Source organism: Fundulus heteroclitus, chromosome 2 (genome assembly GCF_011125445.2).
Source record: "Fundulus heteroclitus isolate FHET01 chromosome 2, MU-UCD_Fhet_4.1, whole genome shotgun sequence".
Lineage (NCBI taxonomy): Eukaryota > Metazoa > Chordata > Actinopteri > Cyprinodontiformes > Fundulidae > Fundulus > Fundulus heteroclitus.
The window spans coordinates 21,900,108-21,917,728 of record NC_046362.1 but is presented as its reverse complement, the minus strand read 5'-3'; the positions used below and the strand labels follow the sequence as shown (position 1 = coordinate 21,917,728).

General features: G+C 39.9%; 2 protein-coding genes across 15 annotated transcripts in view; one reads left to right on the top strand and one right to left on the bottom strand.

Moving 5' to 3' along the window:
- Positions 1–4,386, top strand: part of LOC105935574 (membrane-associated guanylate kinase, WW and PDZ domain-containing protein 2) — a 156,255-nt gene extending 151,869 nt beyond the window's left edge. For 5 of the 14 annotated variants that reach the window (XM_012876054.3, XM_012876059.3, XM_012876057.3 and 2 more), the window contains 2 exons: positions 243–381; positions 2,201–4,386. In XM_012876054.3, the coding sequence (XP_012731508.2) occupies positions 243–381; positions 2,201–2,892 (831 nt within the window). In that variant the 3' untranslated portion in view covers positions 2,893–4,386. Of the gene's footprint in view, positions 1–242; positions 382–713; positions 826–2,200 lie in introns of all 14 variants that reach the window. The other 9 variants (XM_012876063.3, XM_012876065.3, XM_021323366.2 and 6 more) reach the window with 3 other exon arrangements.
- Positions 4,387–6,830: 2,444 nt separating this feature from the next.
- Positions 6,831–17,621, bottom strand: LOC105935590 (endoplasmic reticulum-Golgi intermediate compartment protein 2). Its single transcript, XM_012876090.3, has 13 exons — positions 17,221–17,621; positions 17,034–17,142; positions 16,897–16,943; positions 15,670–15,737; positions 15,538–15,578; positions 14,762–14,863; positions 14,578–14,670; positions 13,251–13,306; positions 13,045–13,143; positions 11,423–11,520; positions 11,178–11,340; positions 7,770–7,849; positions 6,831–7,673 (listed from the first exon to the last, which is right to left on the bottom strand). Exons 1-13 carry the CDS (start codon positions 17,324–17,326, stop codon positions 7,608–7,610), a joined length of 1,128 nt encoding a protein of 375 aa, XP_012731544.2. The 5' UTR covers positions 17,327–17,621; the 3' UTR covers positions 6,831–7,607.

Sequence of the window (17,621 nt, the reverse complement as noted above, 5' to 3'; positions counted from 1 at the left end):
ACCTCTCTTGGTTTGTCTACATCAGGACATGTCTAGTAAATTACATTGAAGCGGTGTAATGTGACAAAATGTGAAGAAAGTCCAGTTGCTATGAGTAAGTTTGCAATGTGCTGTATTATGCTTAAGAAAAGGGTGACATAAATCCATTTTCTGAGCAACCTGAAGGCTGACAGAAACCAGTCTATCAGGGACAAAACGGAGACGAACGGGATTGGACCTTCTCCTGTGTGTGCTTGTTGCAGGTGGGGGATCAGATCATAGAGATTAACGGAGACAGCACCCGGGACATGACTCACGCCCGTGCCATTGAACTCATAAAGGCAGGAGGCAGGCGGGTCAGGCTGCTGCTGAAGAGGGGCACAGGACAGGTCCCGGAATATGGTGGGTTTTCCTGGCACAAGGAGATTTCCCTAAATGGCTCAATCTTTCTACTCCAACTCCCCGTTTAGCCTCTGACCTGACCACTTCTCACGACAGATGCAATTTTGTTTTTTTGTTTTTTTTACCGTTCTAGCCGGGCTTTCTCTGCGTTTTTGTTTATCAACGTCAAACATTGATAACTTGCTGCATTTTATCCTTGCTTTTCTATTCTCCTGTCTGCCATTAAGCTCATCTTCGTGTATTAAACTATTTCTTGTCAAACTGTTGGTACATCTCTGTAACAGCCTTCCTGTACTGAAACCCACCTGCTTTAAGTCTAATGATTGGTATAGGCTTTTTACTTGCCTTCCCTCAGGAATGGTACCTTCCAACCTCTCCATGTGTATGAAAGGTGACACACTAAGCTCCCCCTATTTCTTCCTAATGGGCCACACTAAAGACACGGTTCGTGGAAAACTGCATGTCTCTCTTAACACTACTCTGTGCGCTCTGTGCATGCATAGGTCTGTGTGTGATCATTCATGTTTAGCTAAAATAACCGCCTAATGCGATTCTACATTTCTGGCCAGAGGTTTACATACGCTCATCATTAGCATGAATGTCATATTATCACTTTTATTGAACTGCTCTTTTCCCCAGATTATAAAAAGCATGCACGTTTGAATTTATTGTGAATTGTTTCTAATACACACAGTCTAGATTGTACACACAAGCTTAAATATTGAGTCCAGTTGCCTCCGATTTAACCCTGTTTGCTCTTGCGATGGCCCGGATGCTGAGAATTTGCACAGGCATGCTTAAATATATACATGCACTCCCACCTATATTTGGTTAAAGGCCCTTTAGCGAGTTGCGGGTCAGTCGCAGCATTTTTATAGACATCATTCTGGGAGCTCTTCTTGGAAAAAAATGGTGGAGTTCATTAAAATTGGTATGATTCCTGGCTTGAGCCCAGCTTTTAGGTGTAGTATATAAATTCTTAATGGGGCTATAGGGTCAGCGGTGTTATGTTGGCACAGTTTATCCATCCCAAAGCAAGTTTGGATGTGTGTTTAGGATGATTGTTTGTCCCAAACCGCCTCCGTCAGATGGACTTTGGTTGTGATGTTGAAGAACAACCCAGGAACTACTAATCAGAAAGCCTAACATAACGTAAAAGTATGTAGAATAATAATGTCACCCTCCACAGTGCAGTAAGTTTGACCTTAGTTTGACTTAGATGGTCACAACCAAAAAGAAAGCCCCCCAACTTCAAAATGGACAAATATTTGCAGCTGTCCGCACAGATCCTTGTAAGAAAACTACCAATTCTTTCAAGAATTTGGGCCAGAATTATATCAGAAGCTTGAGTACTTATGACTGAGCAGCAATATGCCAAAGCACATTTAACCCAATACGAGTGGGGGTATGTATAATTTTTACCCTGTGTGGAGATGAAAAAATTCACAATAAATCTGAACTCGTGATCCGATTTGCTTCCAATTTGTAGTTTTGTGTTGTTTAACCATTCAAGCCAGAAAAAAAAAAAAGAATGATGCAAATATCTCAACATCCCAGGATTAATATGATGCTAATGCCTATCCGTGATGAACGGATGTAAACCTTCAGCCAGAACTTTATGCATCTATGTGCAATGTTGTTTGAAGAGTTGCTAGAGATGAAACTGCATCATGCTGAGGGCAGCAAAATATTTCACACAACACAAACGTGTGAAGTATGAGCATACAACTCTCACGTTCTCCCTCTGTATGCATGTGCATGACGGTTGTGCTGTTCTCTCATCCCGGTCCTCTAAATGTTATTTTTCTCTCTGCGACAGACTGTGTCAGCCCCTGGGATTCCCTTTCTACAGCCCACTCTGCCCTGCAGGAAGTGACCCTGGACACCCATCTGAATCCATTACTTCCCTCCCATCCAGCTTCATCCCCGGACTCCCCTCATCGGCTCCATCTAGAGGCCAAAGTGTGCATGGCAGACAAGGCGCCGCTGACAGACCACGGCTCCATTAGAAGGGCAAAAGGTGGCAGGTCCACTGAGCAGAAGTGTGTCAACATGGGGCAGGGAACCCTTCAGGGGTCCGTGGAGGTGAACCGTGCACCTGGAGAAAAGCCGCCTCGGGGTTTGTCTCACAAAGCTGTTGTTGGAAGGTCTGTCGAGAGGAGAGAGAGGCAGAAGGAGAGCTGCTCGCCCTGCTGTGAGAGGAAGGGCCGGCAAACACACGCAGCGGGCACCGTTTCTCCCTGGGACCCGTATGTGACAGTGAATCTGAATGGAGCATCTTTGGGAGGAGGAGATGGTCCTGTCAGCCTCCAGGAAAGGCTGATGTCCAGGAACCTGTTCCCCAGAGAAGACGAGAAGGCCAGCGGCCACAGTGGGGTTTGCTGCCCTTCTAAAACCATCGAAGGTCCTCCAGCGAGGAGCGCAGCTGCCTCCCCGGGGCCCTGGAACATCCCCGGGCCCGACAAGCTGCCTGGCACCCTGAGGTCCTGGACCTCCACGGTGAGCAGGTAGAATGGATCCTCACACTGTTTGGCTCCGCATTCAGTTCCCATCACCAGGAAAGCATCTTCCTTCAACCTCACTGTCCTGATTTCCTCTCCGCCTGCGTATGAAGTCTGTTTTTACATGTATTTTTATTCATACAAGAAGATTATTACACCCACTACCTTAAGGACTGGAGAAACTTTTAAGAAACCTGATGGAGGACGCTCACACGTGAGCGCTGATGTACCGATCAAGTCTCATTTAAAAGTGCAGAGCTTCACACCTTTACCTGCTCAGCTGCAGGTATACAAGGGGGGGAAATAAGTACTGAACCCATTTTTCTCTGTAAGTATATTTCTAAAGGGCCCAATGACATGGGAAAACTTTGTTCTGTATGCACTCTGTACATACAAAATGACAATGAAGTTGTCTAAGTCTAAGACATGAAATCAGACCAGAGGTGGGTAACAACACATATAATGAAATCAACACACACAAATCTCTAGATTTTATGTAACAAGGTGAAATGCACAGGGAGTAAGTAATGTCTTCAAATGCCAAAGGCTTCTAAGCGGCTCTTCAGTTCTTTCCTCAGATTATCAGTTGGATTCAAGTCTGATAACTGACTGGACCATTACAGGACCCTTATTTGTTCCTAACAAATCAGTGAAAACCTTTCCTTTGATGTGGGTTTGGGATCATTGTCTTGCAGAAAAACAACCTTGGTTTCAACTTTTATCAAATATGTCCTGATCCATTTTTCATCGCCCTTCTGCCAGTACCACATGATGAAACCAGCCCCACGCCATGGCGTTTCCACCTCCAAACTTCACTCTTTCCGTGGAATTTTTGGGAAAATGCGCAACTTGAAGATGTGTAGCAAACAGTAAACAAACCCTGACATGCTTCTTTTTTTTTTTTTTTCAGCAGTGGAGTCTTGTGCAGCGAACCTTCATAGAGTGCATTGTTTTCATGGACAAACCTTTTCTGTTAATTCCAGGCTGATCTAAAGCTTTCTCTGGGTTTTCCTTTACACTTGGACTTTCTGATTATTCTTTTTAACCCCTCGCTGCGAAAACTTGAAAGGAGCGCCTGGTCGTCTGATCGATGATGAAATTATCTTCTTGTCACTTCTGAATTAGTGCTCCAATGGTCCTGACTGGAACATTGAGAAGTTCAGCTTGTAACTAATGCTGTAAAGTGTGTTTTGCCAACAATAATCCTTTGGAAGATCTGCAGAGAGCTCTTTGTGCCACATACCTTGGTAATAGAAATCTTTCACTAGACGTTCAGTCAGGACTAAACCAGCTGATATTAGTTTGCGCTGGTGGGGAGCGTGGGTTTTCTAAATACTGGCAGATTTAAGCTGTTTTGGTGCATTTTTGTGCCTAATTTGGTTTGTATATTCCCTGTGACATTTCATCTTATTATACTAAACTAATCTATGAATTAATGGTACATTATTTTCATTAGTGGTGTCTACTTTGGTCATTATTGACATGTGATATTGTTTATATATATATATATATATATATATATATATATATATATATATATATATATATATATATATATATATATATATATATATATATATGCACACACTGAGAAAACTATCAATGGGCTCAGTACTTATTTTGCTCGCTGTATTTGAGCGCAGGAGATCGGCTTTTTCTCAATCTCCCTGTGAAGACGGAAGATTGAGACTTTTTTCAGTTATATAGCGGTAGTGAAGCTGGAGCTCTCGATTCATATGTTACATGCCTACAAATATATACTGTAAATGTAAAGATGTGAAAATTATGTACATTTGGTATACTCAAAAGCAGGCCTGTTGGTGTTTTTGAGGCAGTGTTGTAGTTAGATACATTGTACAAAATAAGGATAAATAAAAAAAATAAAAACAAAGCGAAGAGATAAGTATCCTGGGACAGTATTTTAGGAACGCTGTTTCCATGGCCTTGTCCATATCGACATATCAAAGACTGTCACCAAACCCGGACCGCAGAGGGAGGCGGTGTTTGCGTGCGTGGATTTAAGACATGTCAGTCTTTCTGAAGAGCTCAGTGGGAAGATCATCTCTGGAGCTGAGTTTGGGATACACGGAAGATGAATGGGATCTTTTTTTTAATACACCACTTTCAAATGACTGAGAACATTTGGCTTAGTAAGAACTTGTACTACTCCTCTGAGTTGTGTACTCAACCTGATCACCGTTTGACCATGCAGTCATTGTGCAGAGTTATAAAGCTTTGTGTATTCATTTAACGCCCAACAGGAAAACTTTGTCCAGTCTCCTATTTCTATGCCTTTTAACTGTGCTAAGTGTACCACATCACTGTGGGAGAGGGGTGGAGGAGGAGGAGGCCGAGGGTTACGAGATGAGGCAGAGTGCCTTACTCAAACTAATGCAGAGCCGCAATTTGCTTTTTGGCAACTCGGTGATCACTGCTGAGAGGTGGAGCCCGTTTTTGCTTCAGACGTTAACGCCAAGCAGTGTCTATCCGGATGCACTCTAAAGCTGTAAGTCAGCCGTGTCAATTATTGCAATTGCCCCCCCCCCCCCAGAGCGTTTTAGATGGGGAGAAAGATGTAGCCTGTAGCATCACATCCTCTCCTCGAAGTAACGCAGGGCCGTTTATCAAGACAAGCTTAACATCAGAGCGGATCATTGTTTATCCGTTTCACTTTTGTTCTGCAAGGAGACGTCAGGGTTTCATTATTGATGCCGGCCGCCGCCGTCAAGGTTTGAAACGATCCCACGAACACAAACAAATTTGTTTAATCACCAAATGTTGGCTTTGGCAGAGGTTGAGGTGTGCTGATGTTAAACGGAGATGCTCAAGGGGATGTCAGTTTTCTCCTGCAGTTCTCCATTCGGGTGCCACTTGTTCCTCTCTCTGCAAGGTTATTAGGAAAGAACCACTGGGGCTTTGGAGTACCGGAGAACAATCTGAACCCAGCATGATGACACGCCCACACTCTACATGCAAACTGCTGGAAAACGTGCTCTTTGCGAAGCCACCTGCACTCTGGGGTCAGCGGTAAGAGCTTGTGCACCAAGGATCGACGGGACTGATGTTAATCCACAGCGAGACCTGGTCTGGATGGTTCCACGCTGGAAGAACTGTGGGGGTCTCTTTTGTGCGTGTTAGCGAGGAGCATGTAGGCAGTAGAAATGTTTTCTGTATGTATTTAGAAAAAGCTCAGAGAACATGTCATCCAGCCCTCTGTTTCCATCCAGGCCGTCCCCCTCTGTCCGCTGTGACTGGGTTTGTACACCAAACGAAAAAAAAAGAAAATGAAAATGAAGGAAAACTGCTTATTGAACCAGAGAAGGATGGCACGTTCATACCCGCCCCAACCCCATTGAGATCCAGTATAATTGTGTAGTGTTAATTGTGTAATATTCACCTTGTACAGCTGTATTCCTACAAATATGGTTTACTGTATCATTGATACTGTAGTTTCAAAGACGTGAACAACTATTTTTATGAAATGCGACAGTACTGATATATTACATTTTGCTAAAAAACAGAAAACTTGTTTACTGAAAGATATTCTGAAATATTGTCAAATAAACTCTTGACATGGTGTAAAACAGACTTCTTTGGAGACTCTTGCTTAAAGTTTAATACTTAGAAATTGCCCAAGAGTTTATAATGATTTTCTTTCCACCAAAAGAACGGAACATCTTCCTAAAGCTGAAAAGATGAGGACTCGAGTTGATCATACCTTCATCCCTCTATACGGACATTGGAGGAACGTATTATAGAATGCATATTTTTTAAGACCTCAACCTCTTTATTAATTAATTTAATTCATACATGTGGTATTTGGGGTTAAATATCTAATACCCTACCTACATTTTAAGCAAGTTTCCCATCTGGTGTTTTTCAGCTCTGGTATGAGACTTTAAAACTCTGAAGAAGAAAAATGGTGTCGTAAAAAAAGTAAACTAAAACTCAATTTTACACCCTTTATCACAATACAAACAAAATACGCGAATCATAAACCATCATAAATGTGACAGGATTTTAAGTTTCCCTTCACTTAAGTTTATACCCATGTATAAAAAACATGGCATAATAAAAAGCAGTTTCACACTAACCCCCTAACCCTAACTCCTGACTTCAGGAGGTAGACCCAAGAAAATGACAAAAACCTCTTAAGATCCTGCAAAAAGGCAGACTTTAAATTCTTCACAATCACCAATGTTGTGTCACAAATTATTAGGTTATCAATAAATAATTTCTTGCAACTAAAAGTGATGCAGTTTTCAACCAAGAGAGCACCGTTGTCAGTTTGAAAGTCAGTAATTATAATTCACACATCATCCTCCCACAACACAACCCCTTTCCTATAATATTCACCCTTAAAGGCACAGTACACCAATACAGGTTTTCTGAAATATCCATAAATCTGAAACGTTTTTTTTTCAACAGATGTAAAGGATTTGCTGTAAAGTTGTAAAAAAAAAAAAAAAAAAAAAAAAAGTTAAATTAGCCTAAAAATTCAACAAACACTGGGCCAACATGGTTTGTCTATTAAACTGTCAGCTTCCTGGAAATTGAATTACAATCTCTTCCAAGTGCATGACTAGTTTTCTGATTTCTGTTTCACTGACAATAAAAAAAATGTTCTACCATTAAGGAAATTACAAACAGGTTGGAGTTTGTAAACTTGAACAGCGTAAACGCAGCATCTGGTTGTAGCCCCTGGCTCAGAGGGAGCGTTTCCTGTCATTGCTCAGAGTAACTTCCTGTAGGAGCTACCATCTGACCGTCTGCTTGACCGTCCAGGGGAGCCTTCAGGTAGAGCAGAAAATAACAAAACGTTTAAAAAAAAGGCAGGAAAGGGTTAATTACCAGGAATGAGTTTAAAAAAAACAAGCTCTGTCTTACATTTATACGTTTGTAGATCCCCATTTGGAAACGGCAGCACACCACATCGACCAGGTATCCCACCATGCCGTGGATCATGCCTGTAAGAGGAGGAGATTCAACTTAAACTCTGGGGCTCCTGAGAGGAAACGGATAAAGGTCAAAGCAGCCTGGCTGTCAAAAACTTCAGCTGTTTCTTTATACGATGAAGGCTGTTGCCTCAATGCAGCACAACGAATGTCAAAACCCATGAATAATAAATAAACCCTGATTTTTGGCATCAAAGATGGAAGAATGCTGTATACAAACACGTTTATTCCCAATATACACATATGACCATTGAATCCACCAGAACTCGTCATGCTTGAAAGATTAAATTATATCAAATTCACCATTCCTGTATTTTTCTAGAGAAAAACTCCAACTATTTCGAAAAGCTTTACATCCTGTTTCATCTGTTAAAACAAAAACAGCTGAGTTTGGTTTTGTCTTTAAAAGCGTGTGGGATAAACGTGATTCTTCCAAGTTATGTATGATCTACATTATAGATTACTATTTACTTATTTATGACTCCAATAATACGCACTATTTAAACTAAAAAAAATAAATTAGTGTACATTTTAGATTTTCATTTAAAATACCAAATTAAAAAAATGTTGATTGTTTAAAAGGAGCCAAATTTACTGATATCAAGCATAAAATGTACAGATTGCAAAGAATACCAGAAAACTGTGGTTTAACTTCCCTTTAATAAAACCATCAAATAACCTATTGGAACAAATAAAAAGTCAAACATTTCTCCAAATGTTACCCATGAAAATTATAAAACATTATCTTTTCAAACCATATTTACTATTTATATTTTAGATCTACATAAATTACCATACAAAAAATGACCTACATTTTTCTATCTTTACAACATTTGACAATAAACTTACTTGGTAACTTAAGCAAGGCAAAAATAATGTATGTTGGGTTTTTTTTTTCTTTTATTCTAGCAAAAGACTCCACTATTTTAGCTCAACCAAACTGTACCACTTCTTACACGGTAGCCCACGCATCATGGCTGCTCCTGACAACATGTTTTAACCAGCTGCTGCTTATCTCATCTCCGCTCATCTCTCCTGAGGGAGCTGGTGATGGATCAGATAACCAAAATGTGGTTATTTCAACAACAAGCAGATAATATGTGGGCTATATAGTGTTCGATAAATCTTTTCTTTCCAGCATCGTGGACCTTATAGTTTTATAATCATGTAAAGACACCTTAACTCCGTAAATATAGGATTATTACAACAATTAAAATTATTTAATCCCAAAAATGGTGAGTAGTGGGAGAAAAATAAATGAAAAATAAAAAAGAAAGTTTTTCTTCAAAGGAAGAAGAAAAGGATGTGTGATTTTAAGATTTAAAAATATTAAATGTTAAGACTTTAAGTCCCAGTATTGAAATGATTACATTCTCAGGAGGGAAAGAGACAGTCTAGTGTTGCTCATTTAGCCTCTTTGTTGCTTTATTAGGGATCTCTGAGACCCCTACAGCAACTTTCTGTCAAAAAGAGACTTAGCAACCATTCCAGTAAGTAACTCCATGTTCATGGCGACTTTACGTGAAAGCACTAATCGTTCTGGAGCTGCTGTATAGGGCATTCCTCAAAAGACGTCAAATTACTAAACTTAGAACAGTGCAGCGCGCATTTGCCGTGGACATCTTGGGGTCGTACAAACGGAGCAGTAACGCTTTAATAGTTTACTTGTACGAGTCAAATAGTGAACAGATCTGTCCTGACATGGCAACAACAAAACACCGGGGCGTTGCTTTCTGTAACAAGAGAGTGGGGCTCATCTGCCCACCCCGGACCAATATTTTGTGAGCAGGAAAACTCCCGGTGTGTATAAATACCAGCTAAATACATGCACTGGTCGCTTCAGCTTGTTTTCATGTTTCTCTCACAGTGATCCTGTTTGTGTGTCGGCACCTGCAGATGGGTGTGTGTGAAGGTGAGATGGGATCTGAGTGTCTGATTACAGCGGATGATTGACTTTGCAACTTTAGAAAAAAAAATGTTTTGAAGTCTATTTTCTGCAATAAACCCCATAATAATTTAAAGCATAGGCCTACAACTATATTTTTTCTTAGTATTAACTGTAATTCTACGCAGATTCAGCGGGTTTTTTCCTCGCATTGATCCGGTGTGAGAGGACAGGACAGCCTCCCCTAACTTTCTACTAATACTGCAGTCTTTCCGCTCATTTTGAGGCCTCTACATTTAAGCCGTTCTGCGCTGCGTTTCTTGATTAAAGCATGTTCAAATGAAGCTCCTGGGACGTCGTCATCTTCAAAAATTATTGGTTTTGTGGTTGTTGCCATTCTAGTTTGCACCCTTTTTTTCCCGACCAGCCAGGAAACCGGGCTGGTCGGTCCAGCTAAATACAACGTAATTTGAAGAACGCCCTAGTGAGACAGCAGCGAGCGCTAGTATGATCTGAATCTTATTTCCCTCAGCGCTGTCTCACAGGCACAACACAGCTGCCGCTGCCTAGTCCTGACAGCCCTGCAGCAGTCAGAGCAAAGAGAGCAGAGAGGAGTTTTTAAAGTACCGTAGTCTTTTTTTGTCTCTGAAGCTGTTGCACTAAAATAATTCCCTGAATTTGATTCTTACATTAACTTATTCACCTCATTAACTTTGTACCAAAAAGACAGTTATGAGATGTGTACAATTGGTTTCATGCAGTGTGGATTCAGGCAATGTAATAAAATTCATAAATCATTCCATAAAGGCTAATTTGTAGTTCCAAACACGTTTGATCACTTTTTTGTCTCGGCAAAAGCTTCCTACAGCATGTGTCACAAGAGTAGGAAAAAATATGCACCTTAAAAAAGTCCAAGAGGAAACCCTGAGCAGATCATGCATCAGGATTATATTAAGAGGGGCTCCATCTTCATTCGGGTATCAATCAAAACAGTTGTCTTAATTAGTACGTTTCAGACTGGTTTTGTTTTCTGACAGCTAAAGCAGGACAAGATGTTTAAGCTGAATTAGGAACTAAATTACAGTTTATGTGAGCAAAGATAAAGGAGTGCATTAAACAGATGTAGATATTTTAGAGACAAAAAAACAAGTACCCAACATTAGGCGATAACAAAACCCGTATTCTAACTGATGCATGACATCATGAGCTATATCATTTTAAAGGCATTTAACCCATATGAACTCAAATGTTAACCAATTCTGGTTAAATGTAAACTTGCAGATCTTCTCTAGTATAGTTCAGCTGCTCTGCCTTTGTAAAAGGAAAATTACTACATAACACAGAGGAAAAGCGCAGCTCTTTCTAAGGGGGTCATAAAACCACAGTAGTAATTGTTGTAGCATGATTCTACATTAAAACAAGAGCTCAGAAAACTCTACTACTACTTCCGTCTACCTGTCGTGGAAAATATGCCTCCAATGATGCCACAGAGTCTGACGAGGAACTGCCAGAGAGGCATGTGCTGCTCTGTGACTTTGACCATCAGTGAGCTGATGTCGTACTTCATGAAGATCCCAGAGACTCCGTGGCTGCCTGCTGCGTGGTCTATAACTCGCTCCTGCAGGAAAACAGGATGAGACGAAATTATGCCCAGCAGCAATCGACCGCAGGCGTCACTAAAATACAACATGTAAACGTACCCGCTCGGTGACCGAGTACTGGTGGGTTTCTGCAGACACCTTGTAGGTGTTTAGCTTGGTGGGTACAATGGTGATGAAGTACTGAAACATGTGGTTTGCTAGAGACAAAGAAACAATCATTTATTAATGAATGTGAGAAAGAAAGCATGTCAGAGCGTTATTAAAGATGAAAACGTATGCGCCAATTTTGTGTCCACAGCAGGAGCACAGAGCAGATGCAAGATGGTGAAAAGGATACTTTTTCTGATTCTCATTGAACGCAATGCAACAACTGTACAACAGCTGCAATTCAATGCAGTTACAGTGACAATAATTTGGGAACAAATCAAACAGTCAAGATTTTGATTTTAGAGTCAAAAATCAACCAGAGGGAGCACCGAGATGATTTTGGTTAAAGGCAGGAGGTGGTTTGGTTTACAGAGTTTAACTTGTCAATGTCTGACCCTCCTGTATTTGGGAGCCACTCAGAAGTGACTGATCCAGAAAAATAACAAATGGAAATGGCAAATCCTTGCAACTGCAAACTAGAGATGCACAGAGAAATCGATTGTTGACAAAAATCAGCCAATGTTTAGCTTGACTAGTGACCAGCTTGGTTGGAATTGCAAAAATCTAATTAGTGAAAACACCCCACTGGGTCGAACTTAGACAACGCTCTCCGGTGGGGAGGCAGCTACTGAGTGAAGAAGACGTGTTGATCTACATCTTTGGTTTATTTAGCCTGAAAGAGACGTTCAGCAGATAACAGGAAGGTTGAACAAATTACAGCGTTGTTGCTCTAGTTTATCAGCCTGTTTTTTATTAAACATGCTGGCCTTGGAAACGGCCTTTTAGAAATTTCAGAAAGTCCCTTTCACACCATTGTTCTGCAATTAATACAGAACCATGCACCCCCCCATTACAGACACGTGTGCTTCCTGCTCATAGTGCAGTGAGGATTGAACCAAATGGACATGGCTTCCAACTTGCAGCCTTCTCCTGAGACAGATTTCCCCGGCGCCGAGCTCTTTCAGGGGATTCATACGAGCACATGCATTAAGTTCACATTACTATCTGCGACGGAATCTGCTGATTCCCACATTTCTCACATACTTTGGGCTGACAAGTCTCCAATCTGTGTAGCTCCAAGGACTAAGCAGCTGCTGTTTTTGATTTCTGGAACGTCAAACTCGTTCTGCAAACCCATATCACTCCTTACAATTCATAAGGAGTTTGCGTTTATTACCATCTTCCGAGCGCCGTAATATTGGGGGTTTAATTTTCACCTCCCGTTATATGTCAGGGCATTTCAGTTCATTGCAAGGCGTACTAAGCATATGCAGATCCCAGAACAAGAGGATGATCTAAAGAGGCCTAGAGTTCAGGTAGCAGTTGTTACAAGCTTTTTTTCCTATAATTTTGCAAACACACCACACACCTTAACTCTTAAAATTTTGTTTCTATTTACTCTGGTTTACAATTGTTTCACTCAGGATGCTTAATCGGCCTGCAAGTCTTAATAGTATTTGTGTTAAGGAGGGATGTAGCCACAAAATTGTAATCAGCGAATCCTTAATAAGGGAAAGGTGCCTGCCTTACTTTTGTTCCTGAAAAACCCTGTTATTAAAAATACAGATAAGCACCGTCAGTAGTGATCTTTTCTGTGCCATCCAGAGCGTTGATCAGTCCTGGGATCTCTTCCCCAAAAGATAAGTGGTCAATCCGGTGAGAGAAGTTGTAAGCTGGAACACAGCAACAAATTAAAACAAACCCTGTTAGGTGAACAGAAAGTTATTATGGCAGTCATGATCTGATACTGTCCTTCCCTAAATCAGAAAGATAATCTCACAGTCATGGCTGACTAGTGCAGCTAGATGGGCGTGACCTCTAGGGTGCGGTATGGACCTGTGGACAAATCAAAGATTCAGAGGTCAGTCTGTAGCAGAAAACTCTCTTCTATTGACTAAGGTACCATATTTTTTGGACTATAAGGTGCACTTAAAATCTTTAAATTTTCTCAAAAAACAGATGGAATTGTAGGAATTCGCCACAAGAAATGTAGGCAACATTACGCTCCACTATTTAGGGTAAAACATCCTCGGAGGGTCAACGCGAAGTCAGCCAAGCTCACAGTGTGCGCACAATATGCCTGAGTATGTGAGAGCCTTTAGGCTGCCCGCGCCTGGAGTACGCGCTAGCAAAAATAAACCAAGTAAGTTAATTCAATATAAAAGTTACGTTTATTTTGGCCTTATGTTAGAAACAGGGCAGTGTCGTCCAACTACTGTCCTCCCCACAGAGACGGATAGAGAGGTGTGTACGTGAAACGTCGGAGTGATATTACACACCTGGGAAGAATATTTAGTGCACCTTATAATCCGGTGCGCCTTATAGTCCGAAAAGTACGGTATTGTTCGTTTTGGACCTTTGTCTTTTCATACATTTGCTGTTTAGGCTTCTTTGGACCCAATTTTTTTTCTTAATAAAAATGTAAATGCAAACTATAACTAAATGTGGTTTTGTGAGTCTAATAAAACTTGTCTTAAGAGATGGTTTAGCTTGATCAGTGGTCATAATTTTATTTTTTCATTAAAAAGTAAATTCATCTAAACGGGATAGAACCACACTTAACGGAAATTAGCTTAACATGAAATCTTCCAAAAGTAAAATAAAATATTTATATATAACAAAATGACATGTTATATTTAAACCTTTTATGATTTTGTCCATAATTTATCGACACAATTAAAAACAATAGAAATGAACCAATATGCTAAGCTTAAGCACATAGATAAAAGATGGTTTGTTTCCAGGAACTAAATGGAAATGGGTTTAGATGAAAAGGTAATGACCGGGTCCACCATTAGAAAGGAGCAAATTGACCAGAAACACCGAATATGATAGAATATATTATCCCTAAAACAAGTTTTTAACAGTTTATGTCACAAAGTGAGTGGTCAGGTGCACGTTGGATATTAATGTTCGAATATGAGTGGAAACGGAATGACCAGGCTCTGAGCTCTGAGATCGTTTACTAAATAAAATCTGCTTGTGGTGCAATTCCACATAAAGTGCAATCAGAAACAGAATAAATTACGTTAGCACGATGGATAAAAGTGAGGGCATTGTATCAAATCTACAGTTCAGAGGCAGGAATTACAGACATAGGTACATACTTTCCAATAGTGATGTGGAAATTCCCCGCCACTTTGTTGACATACAGGTGCCCGTGTATCCTGCAGGCACTGAGTGAACTGGAGGTGTCCTCACTGAGGAAGGGAAGTCAAAAGAAAAGGCTGAAAATGTTCAGGTTCATCAGTGTGTTCACACTGATCACAAGAGATCACCCTAAGTGTTCACCTTTGACTGGGAACAGGAGAAGGTCCTTTCATTGCAGACTTGAAGAGCACGTTCTGCAAAGAGTGCTCCACTCGGAGACGCTCCTGGATGTGGAGGAGAGTCCTAGCAGAGAAGAGTGGAAAAAAGGAGGCAGCAAATGGTAAAATGATGAAACAACACAATGCTTTGCAGTATGGTGAAGAGTCATTCCCTGCTTCTGTGGCATCTGGACTAATTCAGATCAGCCCTACTCCAAAATCTAAAACCTCTTGAACTTGTCAAATAAGGAATAGAGTATCAGACAAAATGCTGTCTTATAAAAGTTTTTTTTTTTTAATCTATATAACTTTTACAATTTGTCATGATTTCAAAACTTCTTTATTTATTTTTATATACTCCAAAATAAAGTTGTGGCCATTTTAGGGCCATTTTTGAAACCACGGGTCCAGTTAACCTGGATTTCAAGCCATCTAGAGACTAAGATGGTAGTAAAATGCCCCATTGTTTTTTTTTTTTTTTTTCAGTTCGTAATTCAAACACCAAAATTCAGATAGTTTAAATGTTAAAATCATGATGCGATTTAGCAAATGAAAGGTAAAGCCTGCCAAACTACTGCATTTACGAAGCCTTATTAGATGTTTTTTTCTTTAGAAAATGGGGGGGAAGGAAAACATTGTTTAGCACTCCTAAACGTTTTAATTGCAAATGCAACTCTGACATAGTGTTATCGAAACTCATTTAAATGCTGGATTCTTTATGGAAAACACAGACAATGCAGTTTTTTTAATTGACCTTACATGTGCCACAGTTTTCGCTCAGGTGGGAGTTCAAACTTGACCTGAAATGTAAAACAACAGCAAATAGTCACAGAAGGACAGTGATGCTTTGACATTATAACAAAATTTTATTAAGAAAAATCTCCCACTTACTGGTTCATATTTTAAACCATCTGAAGCAACCATAGTCTCTGCCAAATCCAGGACATCTGCTCCTATGTCTGCATTATACACCACAAACAGCAAAAGACACTGAAAATCAACAAGTAATTCACATCTTAAATTTTACCTTTAAAAATATGTTTTATTATTAATTATTATTATTATTATTATTATTATTATTATTATTATTATTATTATTATTATTATTATTATTATTATTATAGCAAGTGGCTACCAGTTTAACAGATACAGTTCAGTGTTATAATTTTCAGGTTTTTGTTGCGCAAACTTGATGTTCATAGATTATTGCCATTGTTTTCTTTACACAGGCTTAAAGAAACTACTTCCATTAACAAACACTTTGCATATTACCCTAAATGTAACACTCCTGTTACAAGTATTGATTTTTAACTATACAAATAAAAATAGATTATGTGCGACCAAATTTCCAAAATATCTTAGATCAATTTCTGATTGATAATAATTATTTATTGGAATCACATTACACTAATCTTCTAAAAGTCGACTATGAGCGGACAACTGAAACACTACTAGCACATAAGACAAAATTACTTTAAATCACTATCAGCAAAGGATAAAACTTTTACTTTTAAAAATTAGGAATGGGCGGTATGGACGCAATATTTTTTGGTGTTTGTTCTAACAATAACTGTGACAATAATAAAATCATTTTCAACTTCTGTGCAGAATTTTTTTTTTTTTAGCTAACTATTGCTTTGCTTTACACAAATACTGTTCTTCAACAACATATGCATTTTCAGATAAGCTTCATCAGAACAGCAAGTGGCCCAGTGTGATTTTTGTAATCACAAAACTGCTCACAGAACCTTAATATATTCATATTTTTGAATGCATTAATATTTATTAATACTCTCAGGAAATCAGTGGAGAAAACTTAACACATTTCGTTTTTAGGGTTTTCAGGCATCGCGGATTAGAATTTGTTATTGTCATGATAAAATTATGATTTAAGAAATGTTTTCCAACATATGCAAATCTAGATGAAATTACCAGCTTCAGAAATGCCATTTTAACTGGTTAAAACTATCAAAATTGATCAACGTTGTTTATTCAACGGTGTCATTAAGAATCGATGGAGGTAGAAAACCAAACCAAGCACTACTGCACGACATGACCAACCGGATAAAAGCAACATGTTTAATTAAAATACGGATTACAATAAGCGTATGTACTTACACTGGCACCTCATGGCTACTGTGATGTCCACATTTATCCTGAGTTTGCTGTGCGTGGGGAACAGCAGAAAGGAGGACACATCAACAGAGCGATCTCAAAGCAGATATATGGGCTACATGGATTGTCTTAGCTTCTACCTGGTGAAGTCTTTGTCCACCTCGTATTCATAGTTCATCCACGTGTTTCTGTACACAAAGAACTCCAGGAAGGCGAGGACAGCCATGAGGGAGAAAGCTACCAGAGACACTGGGGACAGTTTGACAGAGATTGACCGTTAACAAAGCAGCTGAAGCAGCTGGTTTTATGTGTTTTGCTAGCAAGTACCTGTCCCTCCGCTGGCTGTTGTCTCCACGTAGCTCTCGGGCACTTTGGGAAAAGCATCCAATTCCTTCACCAGAGTCAGGGCTTTCTTCCTGGATATTCTCCTCATGTTTGGGACCGGCGCCGGAGGGATAAACCCCTCATAAAAGTGGATACTTTCGGGCTGCTAGCTAGCTGGAATACATTCAGGCAAGAGTTACCATGACAACTACCGAGCTAAACGTCGTCGTCCTGCTAACGGGTCCGTACGGCTAAGCTTTAAACACGCAACAAACAAAACAAGACAACGCCGTTTTAAAGCCGTGTTTTGTTTTGTTTTCTACGGTTAAGGTGCATTTGTTGTTTAGTAATCAGGAAACGAAACACATGAAGGAAGTCACGTGGGAGAAGCCGATTCGCTGCCG

Excerpts from the sequence above, each read along its gene's own strand:
- LOC105935590 (XM_012876090.3), bottom strand. The coding sequence starts at position 17,326 with ATGAGGAGAATATCCAGGAAGAAAGCCCTGACTCTGGTGAAGGAATTG. Across the intron at positions 17,143-17,220 it reads AACAGCCAGCGGAGGGACAG|TGTCTCTGGTAGCTTTCTCC; the intron begins GTACTTGCTAGC and ends AACTGTCCCCAG. Across the intron at positions 16,944-17,033 it reads GTGGACAAAGACTTCACCAG|CAAACTCAGGATAAATGTGG; the intron begins GTAGAAGCTAAG and ends CCCCACGCACAG.